Source organism: Lepidochelys kempii, chromosome 17 (genome assembly GCF_965140285.1).
Source record: "Lepidochelys kempii isolate rLepKem1 chromosome 17, rLepKem1.hap1, whole genome shotgun sequence".
Lineage (NCBI taxonomy): Eukaryota > Metazoa > Chordata > Testudines > Cheloniidae > Lepidochelys > Lepidochelys kempii.
Window position 1 is genome coordinate 17,854,166 of NC_136396.1, and position 15,766 is coordinate 17,869,931.

The following is a 15,766-nucleotide window of genomic DNA, read 5'->3' on the forward strand; positions in this document are numbered from 1 at the left end:
CGAGAGACTGGAGAGTTAAGGGGGCACAGGGGTCCCACAGTCCCAGGCTGCACCCCAGGGATCCCATCACATATAGTTCAACTCTTGTCCTGATAATCCCATGTTTGTTTTATGCACACCTCACCTGTAGGCACTCAGCTAGTGGTGGACCCCATAAACAATAGGTAGGAGCTAAAGGGTTAACCTTATTTAATAAAGCCCAAGTATTGAACACCAATTACCATGGTAACCAGAGCTGTTGAGGTTTAGAAGTGCAGTTTCCCCAAGGCTCTCATTTACACAGAGGTCTTATTTGACTGAATATATTAGTATCAGCTGAAGCATGGTGATGAAATCATATTTATGAAGGTATTGCTTTATAATTGGTCTCAACAAAGTGCTTCAGCAACTCAAAAGTTGGAGCTGGGGGTCTGAATTGAACTTGGGATTGTGAGTCACTTACTGGCCTGCCACTTGCCCCAATATACAGTGACTTAATTGTGTCACCGATAGAGACTGGGTCTCTTTTCTTGATTCACTGTTATCGTGACAACTGGGTTATGTGATCTGGATGGAAAAGAAACTTCCCATGATCACCACGAACCTCAAGGATACAAGAATTTGTGATCTATGATTTGGTTTCTTATAGCTGAGCTGACAGAGCAATCCTAAATAAAGATACTTTAAAAAAAATTGTATTTAGCTCTGGAGAAAGCATCCTCTGGCAACCACTCTTTCCCTCCTACTCCACACTGAACCCCATTTTCTTCAAGACAGGCCCTCAGTACCTTGCACCAAGGATACTGCTCTGCAGTGTTATTGGAACCATAGTTACTGAGTGTACTATGCAGATCAAATATGATATACTTTTTGAGTTGCTCTTCTGTCCATCAGTGATGTTCCAGATAGGGGTCAGAGGTCAATCTCTCCTAAGAGACAACAGATATTGTAACTGGAGGTTGTGGAACCTGCTTCTGGTGAATCCTAGAACAGATCATACAAATGAGTGATGTTCCTTTAACATTTATTGCCTCCATCAGTAAAACTAATAAAGGGGGATTCAGATAATCCACAGATGTTCACTTTGGTGCTGCCATAACTGCATTAGTTGACAAAACATACCAGAGCAATATTCTTTCTGCAAACCTTCTCTGAATTGTTTTGCTGTCATTGGTTAAACGTTCATTTTAATCTTAACCTCTTGGTCTCAGCCTTTTGCTCTTCTAACTTACATCCCAGCTCCTACATGATCACTTTGAAGAGCTAAGCTTTTAAAATGAAGGTTAGATCACTGATGGATTCTCCCTTCCATTCCTTTAAAGCCATATACAATTCAAAGTGAGGGCCAATCCTGCTCCCATTGAAGTCTGAAGCAAATCTACCATTCCATTCACTGGAAGCCAGAATGGGGCCTCACACTTTGAAATGCATTGTATTAAGAAGAGACACTACATTTGTTCAAACCCTTTACTGTTATTTATACAAATACCATAGACATGCATGATGCTTTTGCAGGCAAATAAGGCAACAAGGTCCCTGACCCCAACAATCTTGGAGTCTGAATGATCACATAGCAAGAGACGAGAAAACACCGTTTGGTGGGAGGAAGTAACTAAGATGGCAACAGAAACAACCTTAAAGCTAACCTGAGGATTTTTCTTCATTGTATTTGGCTGGTATAGGAACTCTTGCAATCCTGATTCAGGAAAGTGTTGCACTTTGTGTAGCACAGGAGGACAGGACAGGACAGGCTGCTTAATTGCAGGCTAGGAGGTAGAAGATTATTCTTTTTTTCATTGTCTTTTTCTTTTAGTTTTGACACAGGAAAGACCTGGCACATAACCATAGCATTTCGGAAAACTAGTCAGTTATACTTAAAGGTTTTGTTGCTAAAAGAGACAAACTGGACACACGTGTCTTGGTGTTAGCTGGAAGCCTTAGTTAGTATAATTTCAGTATACAGACTTTTGGAAAGGGGCTGAGCTTTATATATATTGCTCCATTACTTCTGATTTAAGTTAGCTGATGGTTGACAGCATCTCTGGCATTTACTATAGTTTGCTAAACCTTCTTTATATAGGTGCCCAGTAAAGTCTGTTTAATATTTTGTTCTGGAGTAGTCAAAGACCATTAATTGGATTGTACCATTTGAGATATGGATGTACATTTTCAGAAAGGAAGGCTTTCATATGGAAGAAACTTTCTGGCATAGGTCTTAAGGAACAGCTGTTTAATTATATAGAGTTTTGGCCTTTTAAAGAGGGAAAGATCCTATTTCTGCGGTAGACTTTGGGGCAGTGGCACAAACCACTCTCATACATTCCAGTTAAGATGCAGATAAGTTAGGAAAAATCACCTACTTCTGGGCTCATTTTGTCAGTGAATAGGTCACAGCATTTAACAGACCTACTACAGACCTGGAATAGCTGTGTAAATTGCATTCGTAAGGATGTGCTTAATACACAGAGTGTCTTTTGGGCAGGTCACAGTTGCAAAACTTTAATTCAGCTGAGGGGTTCTGATAATGTAATCAGATATTACTGCAAAGTTTCAGTGGAGTGGTTATGTTCTCAGAACTCTGAGAATGAATTACATTTTAGAAGTCTATGTGTTAAATATAATATACCAGACCTACTCTAGGTAGCAGAGAATGGGTTCTTATGAGTAGTTTCAATAATTGAAGAACAGGTATCAAAGTAAATCAGTCTTAATAGTCTCTAGTTGTCATAACAAGCTTTTCCCCATGGGATTCTTTCCACAACTAGGCAAGTGAGAGGTGACTTCTTTCCAGAGGAACACTGCTCTGCCTTTTACTTGTAAGATGCACGCAAACATCATTTCAAATCTTTCTAACTCTGTCTAAAGATTAGAGTAAGCAAGTTTTGGAATCCATGTAAATGCGCTTTTCCCCACCCCCTGTAAAGCTTTTTCAACCTTTTTGGTGACCTGTGACCAATACAATTGTTCTCTTAAGGCAGAAACATATTGGGGTCAGTTTGTATAAGCTGTTAGGTTCTTGTCCAATAGACCTCTAGCAACAGAATTTGATAGCTATGCCAATTTACACCAGCTGGGGATCTGGGCCAATATGTTTATATTTTCAAATACAAACATCTTGGTCACAAGAGGATGAAATAATATAAAAAGGCATTCCCATGGCCTCCAAAATTTGTCGATGCCAAGGGGTCTGCATCTAGCTGGCAGATTAATTTCTTTGTGTTTATCAGCCACATAGGCTTCAGAGAAGTTAAATTTGAGATTAGCTAGTCAAAACCCCATATAGAAGCCCTACGAGTCTTGACTTAGGTTACAACTAGCAAGAAACACCACTGATTTAAGACGGACTTCGTTATTGTGATTAGAAGCAGCGCTATTCACCACCTGAAAATGATCCACAGGCCCCAGTTTGAAAACCACATCTCAAATGGTAGAATTTCAACCATAGCTTAGAAACAGATTTTAGTTGAACCTAAAATAGCAGCTATCTTAGATAACAGCTGTGATACTAGCAGGATGTCTTGATTTGATAGCTATAGAAGAAAAAGTTAAATATAGATTTTACTTTTTTATTTTTGTATTCCCTATATTAAAATCTCAGATGGTTTGGTGACACTAGGGATTTGCAGGACACAATCCAGTTTGATCCCTGGCAAGAGAACACTTTTAGAAGTTGAAAGTTTCCTTTTAGTCTTTTGTAAACAAATTAATCTATCCTGCTGTTAACTCCTTCAATTATAAGAGTTTTAAGAAACCAATTTACTTGTAGCTATTTACATTCTGCTGCCTTTTAAAATTTCTCTGCTCAAACAATGCAACTTGTAGTATTTCCCTTTGATTTTATGAAGTTTTTTTGGCAGCGATACAGTGTTTGGGTTTCAAACACTGCTAGGCAATGTTTTGTTTTAAAAAAAACAATCTTTTAAATTAAAAATAAGTGTGTGGAAACATGGCTATTGATCTTTAAAATTTTATAAAAGCTTGTATTTATAAAATAATTGAGCCACCTATGATTTGGCACATCCTTTTAGGGCAAAAGGAGTATTTTATACACTTTTAGAATAATTTGCACACTACCAACCTTAATAAAGAACTGGCATGCACACATAGAAGTCAAGTGGAAATTTCATTACCTGCTTCTTAGTTAGGAGAGGCCGTTACAAAAGGGGTCATACTCAATAGGCTCCTGGTAATAGCTTGCTACAAGGTCTGGGGCAGCTGAAGAGTGTCCACCTCCCAGGATTTGCTGAATAGGTGATAATGGTGTGGGAGCTGATTGTTGGAAGGTATAGCTCAGCATTCCATTGCAAGTGGATCACTGCCATGCTGCAACCACCTGTCTTGTGGTGCAACTGAATGCAAGGAGAAGTCACAGAATCATTCTTTACACACAAATAGTCTCAAGAAGCCAGTTTGCCATCAGTACTTAAAGATCAAAGTTTTTTTACTTTAAGAACCAATAGGCTTTTTCAGACAGGAAAGCCCCTACCGGTATGACTGTAAGAGACAATAGGGTACCATCCCAGTTCCTCCTTTCCTGCAGTCATTCTTCAGTACTGAGAGAAAAATGATTCCCCAGGCGCTACCCTTTCCCAATATGCCCTCCTAAAAGGAAATTAAGAGATGACATTCCCAACCCTTCCCGTGAGACAGGTCTGTTTGTTCCATTGCCTGAAGCTATCTCTGAGGGAGAGAGACACTTTTAGGGCCTATGTCCTTGTTTTTCCTGACAGAAAAGTCAGGTAATGTTGAGGGGGGATGGGGGAAACTGCGGATGTCTTCTTTCTCTCTGCTCCCACAGTCCTTTCCTCTGAGCTCTAGCCTTTACTATATTTGAGAAGAATAAGTACTGCTTCTTAGAGTATGGGTGTCTCCCCCCTCAATAAAAATTTACTACGTCAGAGTCCTTTGCCTTCTTTAATAAGGTAAACCAGAGATTCCCAAATAGAGGTCCACACAGCATTTCTGTTGGGGAGTGGAGAGTTGGGTGGCCATGTCAATACCTGTGACTCATTTCCAACTGCTTAATAGTATTAAAAGCAACTAACACATCAACTATGTTCTTAATGAAAAGGAGTACTTGTGGCACCTTAGAGACTAACCAATTTATTAGAGCATAAGCTTTCGTGAGCTACAGCTCACTTCATCAGATGCATATCGTGGAAACTGCAGCAGACTTTATATATACACAGAGAATATGAACCAATACCTCCTCCCACCCCACTGTCCTGCTGGTAATAGCTTATCTAAAGTGATCATCAGGTGGGCCATTTCCAGCACAAATCCAGGTCATCATCTGGACCCATGGAAAAGAAGCCCTTGAGGAATTCCACCATGATTTCAACAATTTCCATCCCACCACCAACCTCAGCCTGGTCCAGTCCACACAAGAGATCCACTTCCTGGACACTACAGTGCTAATAAACAATGGTCACATAAACACCACCCTATACCGGAAACCTACTGACCGCTATTCCTACCTGCATGCCTCCAGCTTTCACCCTGACCACACCACACGATCCATCGTCTACAGCCAAGCTCTGCGATACAACCGCATTTGCTCCAACCCCTCAGACAGAGACAAACACCTACAAGATCTCTGTCAAGCTTTCTTACAACTACAATACCCACCTGCAGAAGTAAAGAAACAGATTGATAGAGCCAGAAGAGTTCCCAGAAGTTACCTACTACAGGACAGGCCTAACAAAGAAAATAACAGAACGCCACTAGCCGTCACCTTCAGCCCCCAACTAAAACCCCTCCAACGCATTATTAAGGATCTACAACCTATCCTAAAGGATGACCCAACACTCTCACAAATCTTGGGAGACAGGCCAGTCCTTGCCTACAGACAGCCCCGCAACCTGAAGCAAATACTCACCAACAACCACATACCACACAACAGAACCACTAACCCAGGAACTTATCCTTGCAACAAAGCCCGTTGCCAATTGTGCCCACATATCTATTCAGGGGACACCATCACAGGGCCTAATAACATCAGCCACGCTATCAGAGGCTCGTTCACCTGCACATCCACCAATGTGATATATGCCATCATGTGCCAGCAATGCCCCTCTGCCATGTACATTGGTCAAACTGGACAGTCTCTACGTAAAAGAATAAATGGACACAAATCAGATGTCAAGAATTATAACATTCATAAACCAGTCGGAGAACACTTCAATCTCTCTGGTCACGCAATCACAGACATGAAGGTCGCTATCTTAAAACAAAAAAACTTCAAATCCAGACTCCAGCGAGAAACTGCTGAATTGGAATTCATTTGCAAATTGGATACTATTAATTTAGGCTTAAATAGAGCCTGGGAGTGGCTAAGTCATTATGCAAGGTAGCCTGTTTCCTCTTGTTTTTTCCTACCCCCCCCCCCCCCAGATGTTCTGGTTTAACTTGGATTTAAACTTGAAGAGTGGTCAGTTTGGATGAGCTATTACCAGCAGGAGAGTGAGTTTGTGTGTGTATGGGGGTGGAAGGGGATGTGAGAAAACCTGGATTTGTGCAGGAAATAGCCCAACTTGATTGTCATGCACATTGTGTAAAGAGTTGTCACTTTGGATGGGCTATCACCAGCAGGAGAGTGAATTTGTGTGGGGGGGTGGAGGGTGAGAAAACCTGGATTTGTGCTGGAAATGGCCCACCTGATGATCACTTTAGATAAGCTATTACCAGCAGGACAGTGGGGTGGGATGAGGTATTGGTTCATATTCTCTGTGTATATATAAAGTCTGCTGCAGTTTCCACGATATGCATCTGATGAAGTGAGCTGTAGCTCACGAAAGCTCATGCTCTAATAAATTGGTTAGTCTCTAAGGTGCCACAAGTACTCCTTTTCTTTTTGCGAATACAGACTAACACGGCTGTTACTCTGAAACCTATGTTCTTAATGCTAATTTTCCATGTAAGCAATTACTGTAGCTGCCACCAACATGTTATATGATTGCGAATGGGACAATAGGTGCCCATGAGATGAACTCTGTGTGATGTCCATGCTGTGAAAAAGTTTAAGAGCTCCTGCGAGAAGCCTCCCACCACCTATGAATTGGGTGTTTATTGTCCTTGTTTTACAAATAGGGAAACTGAGGGAGCAGAGGGTTAAGTAACATTCCCAAAGTGCTACCATGAATCAGTCAGTGCCAGAACTGGAACTAGAACCCAGGTGTCTGTGCTCCTAGACCCATGCTGCAAGAACTACACCACACACTCTAGTGTGCACCTGAGTTGTTCAGTTAGACTAATGTGTATTCTGAGCACAAGTCCTAGGGTTCAAAAATAGCACTTTGAATGATTAAGTTAATGTTGTCAACCTTTTCCTAGCATTTTATGTAGTGAGACCATTCAGCCAGAGAGGCCAGCAAATGGAACGCTGCAGTATGCCCATGCCTGAGAAGAATGCTACACCATATTGTCTCATAATAGCTCCAGAGGAAGAGCTCTGATGGCTCCAGTTACATTATTCTCTCTCGCTCTCTCTTTCATAGATTGCTGAAATTAAATAAAGGAAGAAAAACTATATTGTTAAGGATTTAAATTGACAGAAATACAAAACTGTGAAAAGCTAAAATTCCATCTTTTTAGCACAAGTTACTCTTTTAGCCTCACCATGTGTTTGTAGAAGGTCAAATAAATGAGGCTTCATGCTTATTGTTCATGTACATAATGATGTAGACTGTACAAATACCAGATCACTACCCCTAAGGGCTTACAGTCTAAAAGCCCATCTATTATTTATATTGTATATAGAATCAGAAATGTGTATGGTATTTTATAGACACATTAAAGACCCAAAGAATTTAAAAGCTGATCCTTCAAAGGGATCCACAGGGATGGAGCCTTATGCCCAACACAGATTTCCCCCTTGATTACAAGAGAACTCTATGCAGGCATAAGAGTCTGCCCATGTATATCCCTTTACCGGATTTGGACTTAGCTTACACTTTGTAGGATAAGTGGTTAATATATGTTGTTGGTGGATGGAGAATGAAGGGCAAGAGTAGCAGCAATAAGATCATGCAGGAGTTTTATTTGGTGGTGCATTTGCCATGTGACAATGGTAAAGAATAATTTTCTTCTAATGTTGAACAAAGAACTTTATTAAGGTATGGGCAACATTTACCCCCTACAGCTACTATCTCATTGTGTACTTTACTGCAGAGTTTCCGTGTGGTACTTTTCCTCAGCTGTTCCTCCTGCCTGGGTCCCTGCTGCACAGAAACCATGTACACATCCTCAGAGCACATGTTGTAGGTGTTATATTTGTTTTTATTACACAGAAATACTGTGTCTATATGAAATGGGAAGACTAAGGTTTGTAGATATAATGAAGAAAGGGTGTTTTTCAGAAGTGGTACATGATAGGTCATGCCAAAAAGTAGTTAATGTGTAATTACATGCAAGTGTGAGGTTTTGGTACATGCACATTTTAGCTGTGGTGATGCTACTTAGAAAACTTGGCCCAAAATAGGTTTTGCAAGAAACTTACTCCACACAAGTGATGGAGAATCACTTAGCACTTCAAAAGATAATGAAAAGCTACATCATGGTTTGGGCAGAAATGAGTCAAAAGTGGAACCATTTTTCATAAAGAAAGAAAATGCACCATAAGGCTTATACACAGTGCACTTGTTGATCAGTCTACTGCATTCCTGGACATTTTCTCATTACATACAGTAAAACCTCAGAGATATGAACACCTCAGGAATGGAAGTTGTTCATAACTCTGAACAAAATGCTATGGTTCTTTCAAAAGTTTACAACTGGAAATTGACTTAATACACCTTTGAAACTTTTTATGCAGAAGAGAAATGCTTTTAACCATCTTAATTTAAATGAAACAAGTACAGAAAAAGTTTCCTTGTCAAATCTTTTTTTTTAAATTCCCTTTTCTTTAATAGTTTGTGTTTAACACAGTACTGTACTGTACTGCCTTTTTTGTGCATGTCTCTGCTGCTGCCTGGTTGCGTACTTTCAGTTCCAAACGAGGTGTGTTGTTGACTGGTCAGTTCGTAACTCTGGTGTTTGTAACTCTGAGGTTCTACTGTAGATTTCTGCTTAAAAAGCCCATACAGCCAAAGGAAAATATTCATCTACTGATTACAAAAGAACTGATTTTTCTTGGGAGATATTCAACAATTCTTGGTGTATATGAAAACAAATTAAATACTCAGCCTGTGGATGTCAAAATACCATCAAAGTCCCTTGATGCCCTCTACTGACCAAAATGCTGTATAAATGAAAGAACAGGTGTAGTGGTTTGTTGTGCTTCTTGTTCTGCAGGCCAGGCAAAAGGGAACCATCCCAGTTTGTCCCCCTCTTCAATGACTAGACACAATTATAACTGCACATGACTGGTCTAATGTGACAATAGCAGCATATTAAACCCACATTCCATTGATTCACACCACATATTAGATAAACTGTAGTTTAGAACATGGCAATTTAGCAGGGAAAATTCCAAAAAAGGACATGATGGTTTTGAAAGAATGTATAGTACTCTGCTTGAAATGACAGCCAAAAATCCTAGCACCCTATCTTAGTGCAGAACAGTGCAAAACCAAGGTAATTAGCATGCCCTGATCCCCATTAGTTACCTCTGTTAACTCACCCGAGGACATAACAGTTGCATAAGACAGCTTGACCGCAAATGGACATTACTTATCCTATATCAAAACTTCTCCTGAACACACATTTGGCTCCCAAGAATAGTCTTATAAAAATAGCTTTTTTAAAAGTGTGTTTTAATAATTTACTGATGCACACAAAAACATTAATTGTTCCTGTATTATTTTTCCACTGAGAATATTACTAAAATATGAAGGCACCCCCCCAAAGGGATTAATCACTTCTTCAAAAGGGATTAGCCTTGGCAACTGCTGCCAGAAAATATTCAACCCCTCACAGATAAATGCTTCTATCCTTAAAATTGATTTAATAAAGAAAAATGTAGACAAGAAATCAGGTTATATAATTTAATAGCAGTTGAATCTAAGGAGCTGACAGCTCCAGGGGGCTTATGGCAGAAGTTACTTTTTGTTTTGTAGGTAAGACCACCTCCATATGCCATTCAGTTGTGCTAACAATTTGTGTCAGCAGCCAGCAGTCATCTAATCACAATTAGACAGTGAGAAGCCTAAACAAAGGAAAAATTTCTCAGTGTATTGAACCTCTTGGTGGTTGTGAGAACCCTACCAGTTCAAAATGGCTGTTTATCCTTGTCCAAGCTAGTGAATTATTAATGCAAAAAAGAAATACAATTTGTCTATCGTGTAATATCATACAAGACTTACCTCTATACAAGGAACCTATATCAACCCAATTTTATTAATAATGGCAATAAAGCTGTAGGCTTTGATGCATTTGGTGAGCATATGATGGTCCTCGGTACTTTGCATATTGATGCCTACATGTACAACACTCCTTCTGCATACTGTGCCTATTGTAGTCTGAGAATCCACATTGCCTATTACAACTGATACTAAGTAGTGAAGTGTTTCAAATGTATCTTTATTGCTGAGAAAGGTAAAATATATACAGTCTGCATAAGGGTGCATGTAGAAATGTGTCTCCTGCAAACTTCCCAAAAGCTGGAACATTCTGGCTGGGTTTTTTAACATTGTTTCACTTAAAATAAGAGAATATTCTATATCCTTATAAAATAGATGGACAACAAACTTCTCGGGTCTATCTGAGGACACAGCCATATATTAGTAAGGAGTTTGGATGACCCAGTAAACCAACCACCTTTAGCAGGGTTAAACCCAATGATTTTTTAAAAAAAAAAAATCTATTTGAATCTGTGTTTGTGCCCAAAATTCAAAATACCCATTGTTCGTGATCTTAAAATCATAGTAAAGTGCAGTTAAAATGAGAGTGTTTTGCTTTTGTTATCCAGCTTGGAGAATATGTATGTGGTGAATAGATTTAAAATCCACCATTATAGAGTCTACACAGGTACCCATTTTATCCCAAGCCAGTCCCTATCCTCAGCACTATTCATCATCATTATAATATTATTCAAAACATCATCCTTTTTTGTTGTTTTAAAAGTAATCCCTCCTTAGTCCATGGGATATTTAAGGAAGGATCCACTCCTTGGGGAAATGCTGACATCACTAGCAATGAATGATAAACACTATCAGTATCATCGGGGGAGGGGGTGTGTCTTCACCTACCACTCCCTGTCCCCACATGGAGTTTCTTTTTATTGCTTACTATAAAAAAATCAACATAATTCCTGTGCTATAGCTCTTTTTTTATTGACCTATTTAAATAAGAACACAGTAGATTTGTCAGGCTCAGACAGGAGCTCTTAATTGTACTCTGAAGAAAAGATGGCATCTGTATTCTTCATCCCCTGCCTTGCCAAATGTCTGTATTACTGTACTCTTACTATTGACATCCAAATGTTTACTTCATTTTACATTTAAATTACCAATTTAATTTTTTTGTCCTGAGGTAGATTTCCAATTAATATTCCCTGTTGTTCAGAATGAAAACTAAACTCCCTTGTGGCTGTCTGACAAAACAATATCCACAGACTTGTTGTTGTCATATTGCAGAAAAAAATCGCATTAGCAATGAAGATTTTTGAATGAGATTTTTCTAGCGCAGTAACCGAAAAATGCATCACACTATCTTACACGTTACTGGAATGTTTATTTACTTTTCACTTAAATCACACTCTTAATAGAAGAATATGGTAAAAGGATGCAAGTTCTACAAAGTGACAGACAAATGACTTTTCATAAAAGAGTTTAGTTCAAAGTATGGGCAACAGCCTTTGCGATTTGGGGGATGAAAAAGTTAAACACAACTATTTATTTATAAAAGACAGGCTAAGCTGCATCTTAAAAATTAATCTTCTTATTCAGCATCTGTTCCTAATCCTCTAACTATAGTTTTAGCTGGAGCCATACAGTAGCACAGAAGCTTACTAAATATAAGAATGAGTGGTGGGGAAATAAACACTTAGATTTTACTGATCAAAAAATGTAGAAAAATAAACACTGTTTTAAGTGATACATACAAAATGAGTCTCTAAATAATACTTCAGAATGATTTCCATTAGAAAATCTTTAGGCGTTATTAAATGCATGTTAGTTCACGCAAAGACTAGTGTTAAACATTAAAAATTAACGTCTTTGGCCAAACTTTCAGATGTGGACACTGACTTCGGGTGCCCAAGGTGAGTCACAAAATGTCACACTAGGCACCCAAAATCAGTGGACACTTGAAATTTGTTGACCTGTTCTTTGAGCATATTGAGCTGATCCAGAATCTTCAGGTATTTGACAAATTTCATAGAACGTATAGTTTCAGAATGCATTGAAAAAATAATTTTGTCACTTTATGTATCATTTTTATTTAAGTGGCTCTCAAGTTATACAGAAGTTTAACATCTTTCAAGCAAGTATCTTTTAAAAAGTAAGGAAGTTTTGCCCCTGTAAAAGTTAAGCTTCTTTTTACTATACTAATATGGACATAAGGGCTGATCCAAAAGCCACTGAAGTCAATGGAAAGATTCATATTTACTTTGATGGATTGTGGAACAAGTCCATATAAAGTAAGCTTAATTCAAGGACCTCAAAGGACTTCATAAATATTAATCAGTCCTCACAACACCCATGTAAGGTTGGTGAATATACCCATTGTATACATGGGCAAATTAAGTTTTTTGCTTTTAGCAAGAGTTGCACAATGTATAATGCTGTGCTGACACTACGATATATGCTATGGTGCAAGAAAACTTTCAAAGCAGTCCAGAGTCTGAGTTATTCCACTGTAGCTCATATCTGTCCCTTATCACACACAGCGCTGTACAGTGTGTGCCTCTTGCTCAAAGCAAAACTAACTCTATCCATTTGCAAAATTGGTATGACTACTGATTAATATTTGTGAAATGCTCCCACTAGAAACAGAAAAGATCCAGGCCCTCTGTCCTGTCTTTGTTAACGCCTTCAGAATATCAAACTTTTTCTTCTTTTTTTTAAATACTGGAAGTAATAACTTACCCCTCCGTTTTAGAAACCACTCACCGTTGTCTAGATTAATTCCAACTCCAAAATTTATTAAATATATTTCTCCTCAAGGCCTAAGTTTTACTATGATGTCACATTCTTACATTTCTAAATGGAACATTTCAATACTGACAAGTCTTGACTTCCAAAAAAATAGTTTAATGTTAGAAGCATCTTACCCTTAAAGAAAAAGCTTCCTATCTACTAAGGTAGCTTAAATGAATTATGCAGAGAACTGAAGTCTTCATTACACTTATTTTGCATCTGCACTTCTACCATTTAGACAACTCATTTAGACACTCTTGGGGGGTATGTTTATCTATTTAAAGAAATGTCTAAGCAGTATATATCGAATTCAGGAGGGGAAAATGATGGTTTGCCAGAATATTGCACTCACCAGCTTTCAGTCAAAAACTGGTATGGCAAGGAAGAGGGGGCAAACCCCCCCAAAACCTTATATACAAATGCTTCTGGAGAGATCTCAAAAAATGTATTGTAACACAAGTACTGTCTTATTGGTTTCTCTGCTGCCCTTTCAGTACTTCCTTTACACTACATGGAGATTACTTTTTTGCAATCTTTTGTTTTTCTTTTCAACTTCCTTTAGTATATCTTGCAGTTTCTTAGAAGTTTGTGTCAAGAATGCAAAGCTTTCTTTTAAATTGCTAGTCCCGTGCTCTCTGCATATGTTCTCAAGCCCATCAAACCACTGGAGGGTCTTCTCAAGCTCTGCCTGAACCATTTTCTGTTCTTCTAATTCTGCTAAAAGGGCCTGTCCAGCAGACACTTCAACCTTGTATTGTTTCTGTAGCTGATCAATTTCACCTTGAAGAGTTTGAAATTGTTCCTTACTATAGGGGTACTGCTCGTGGACCTTGTCTTCAGGAAGTAAAACATTTTTAGGGATGTTTAACACCAACTGCAAAAGCATTTGTTCCATTTTGCTGAAGAGGTGATCAAAGCGCTCCTTCATGAAGAGAAGAAATTTCTCTGTGCTCTTACGGATTTGGAATGGACTGATCTTAGAGTCAGGAAAGCCCTCTAGTTTCTTCAGAATGACTCTTTCCACAACCAGCATCATTTCAAACAAGTAGTCTTGAAATGCAATGTAGACCCTAAGCATACATGTTTGAGGGGTAAAACCAAAGAACTGGGCTTCATATGCCATAGGATTCACTGACATCTTGGCTAAAAGAAACCAACCATAGACAGCGTGGAAATCTGTAAAGGAAAAAAGGAACATAAGTACAAATCTGTATTTTGGAAAGGGTGAGTTGTATTAGCAGTATATTACAGCATTAACCTCACTTATGAAGAACAAAGTTCAAGTTTCAAATTTAGGGGAATTTAAAGAATTTGGTTTTTAATCTAGTCCTGTCTCTGCCCAGCATGACATAATTTGCCAGTCTTTGGCTCAGAGGAAACTACATCCTATTCTATTACCAGTGCTAACCATGACTAGAACCTTATATTAAAATCAAAATTCTATCATTGGCTGTGAGGAGGGATTCTGTAGAATGTAAATGGAAGCTCCTTTTGTAGTGTTTGAATGCACAAGTGATGTGTTGTGTCAACAGCTGTAGACCTCTCTGAACATATTACATTGTGCTATAGATAAATATGTCAGTATCGGAACTGTTTGGAAAAGCCCTGCAGACATGATTGTCAATACAACTGTCACACTGTATATAAAAGCTGTTTCCCTGTCACACTGGAGGTGAAGGCTTTGTGCTGTAAGTGTTCCAACAGAAGTCTTCTCAGGCATTTGTGTTGACAGGGTAGGACCAAGACCCCAGGTAGTCCATTATAATAGGATGAGCTCCGCCTTTAAGCAGTGTACCAGCCTCTATCCCACTAACAGTCACAGACCCCTACTGTCCACAAGCCTTTTCAAATCAGACCAAGGACCAGACCGACACCTTGGGAAGGTTTTTAAGTGCCTGACATCGGTCATACTTAAGGGGGAGGGGAGATTCCCCCCTAGATAATTAGCCACAGCATTAGGCTCTCAGAAAATTCAACACAGGGCAAGAGAAGACAGCAGCAGGCAGCTCTCATAGAGAGCTTTTCCTCAGCAGATCTCAAAGCGCTTTACAAAGCAGGTCAGGATCTCTAGCCCCCTTGTACACATGGGGAAACTGAGGCACGGGGAAGGGGAATGACGTGCCCTAGATCCCAGTCGAAACAGCACCGAGCCCCCTCTGGTGCTCTATCCCCACGGCCCGACCACTCCCCAGGCCCAAGGGGTGGGGGCTGCTTGGGCCCTCAGGCCGCGGCAGGAACCGTCGCCTGAGCCCCGGCTCCCGAGCCCTTTGGCTCGGCTCCCAAGCGAGAGGGGGCCGCAGGCGTGGGGAAGCCTCCCCGTCCGCGCCCCCTGGCCTCTCACCGGGCGGACGGCGGCTCTCGAGCTACCCCAGGACCCGCGCGGACCCCGCGATCCCAGCCGCCGCTTCCCGCCTCATTCGAAGCCCCGCCCCCGGGAGGAGCGCCACCACTCAGCGCCTCCAGCCGCGCCCGCGCTCTCGACTCCCACCTCCCAAACCAATCGGAGCGCTGGGGGTGGGGAGAAAATACCCCGCCCAATCACAAAGCACGTCTGACAAGGGACGCGGGAGCGTCCGTGAAGAAGCGCTTTTTCCGCTTCAAATCGCTGAGATAAAAGAAAGCGAAGGATTGGCTGGCTTTGGATGCCGGGCGGCAGCGCCGATTGGTTGTGTAGCGGGCGGGGCGGGGCGGGGCGGGAAATGAGGTGAGCC

At 40.2% G+C, this 15,766-nt stretch overlaps 1 protein-coding gene across 1 annotated transcript; it reads right to left on the reverse strand.

Moving 5' to 3' along the window:
- Positions 1-11,732: 11,732 nt before the first annotated feature.
- MIS12 (MIS12 kinetochore complex component) lies at positions 11,733-15,483 on the reverse strand. Its single transcript, XM_073315099.1, has 2 exons — positions 15,397-15,483; positions 11,733-14,231 (listed from the first exon to the last, which is right to left on the reverse strand). Exon 2 carries the CDS (start codon positions 14,191-14,193, stop codon positions 13,558-13,560), a length of 636 nt encoding a protein of 211 aa, XP_073171200.1. The 5' UTR covers positions 14,194-14,231; positions 15,397-15,483; the 3' UTR covers positions 11,733-13,557.
- Between the last annotated feature and the right edge of the window lie 283 nt (positions 15,484-15,766).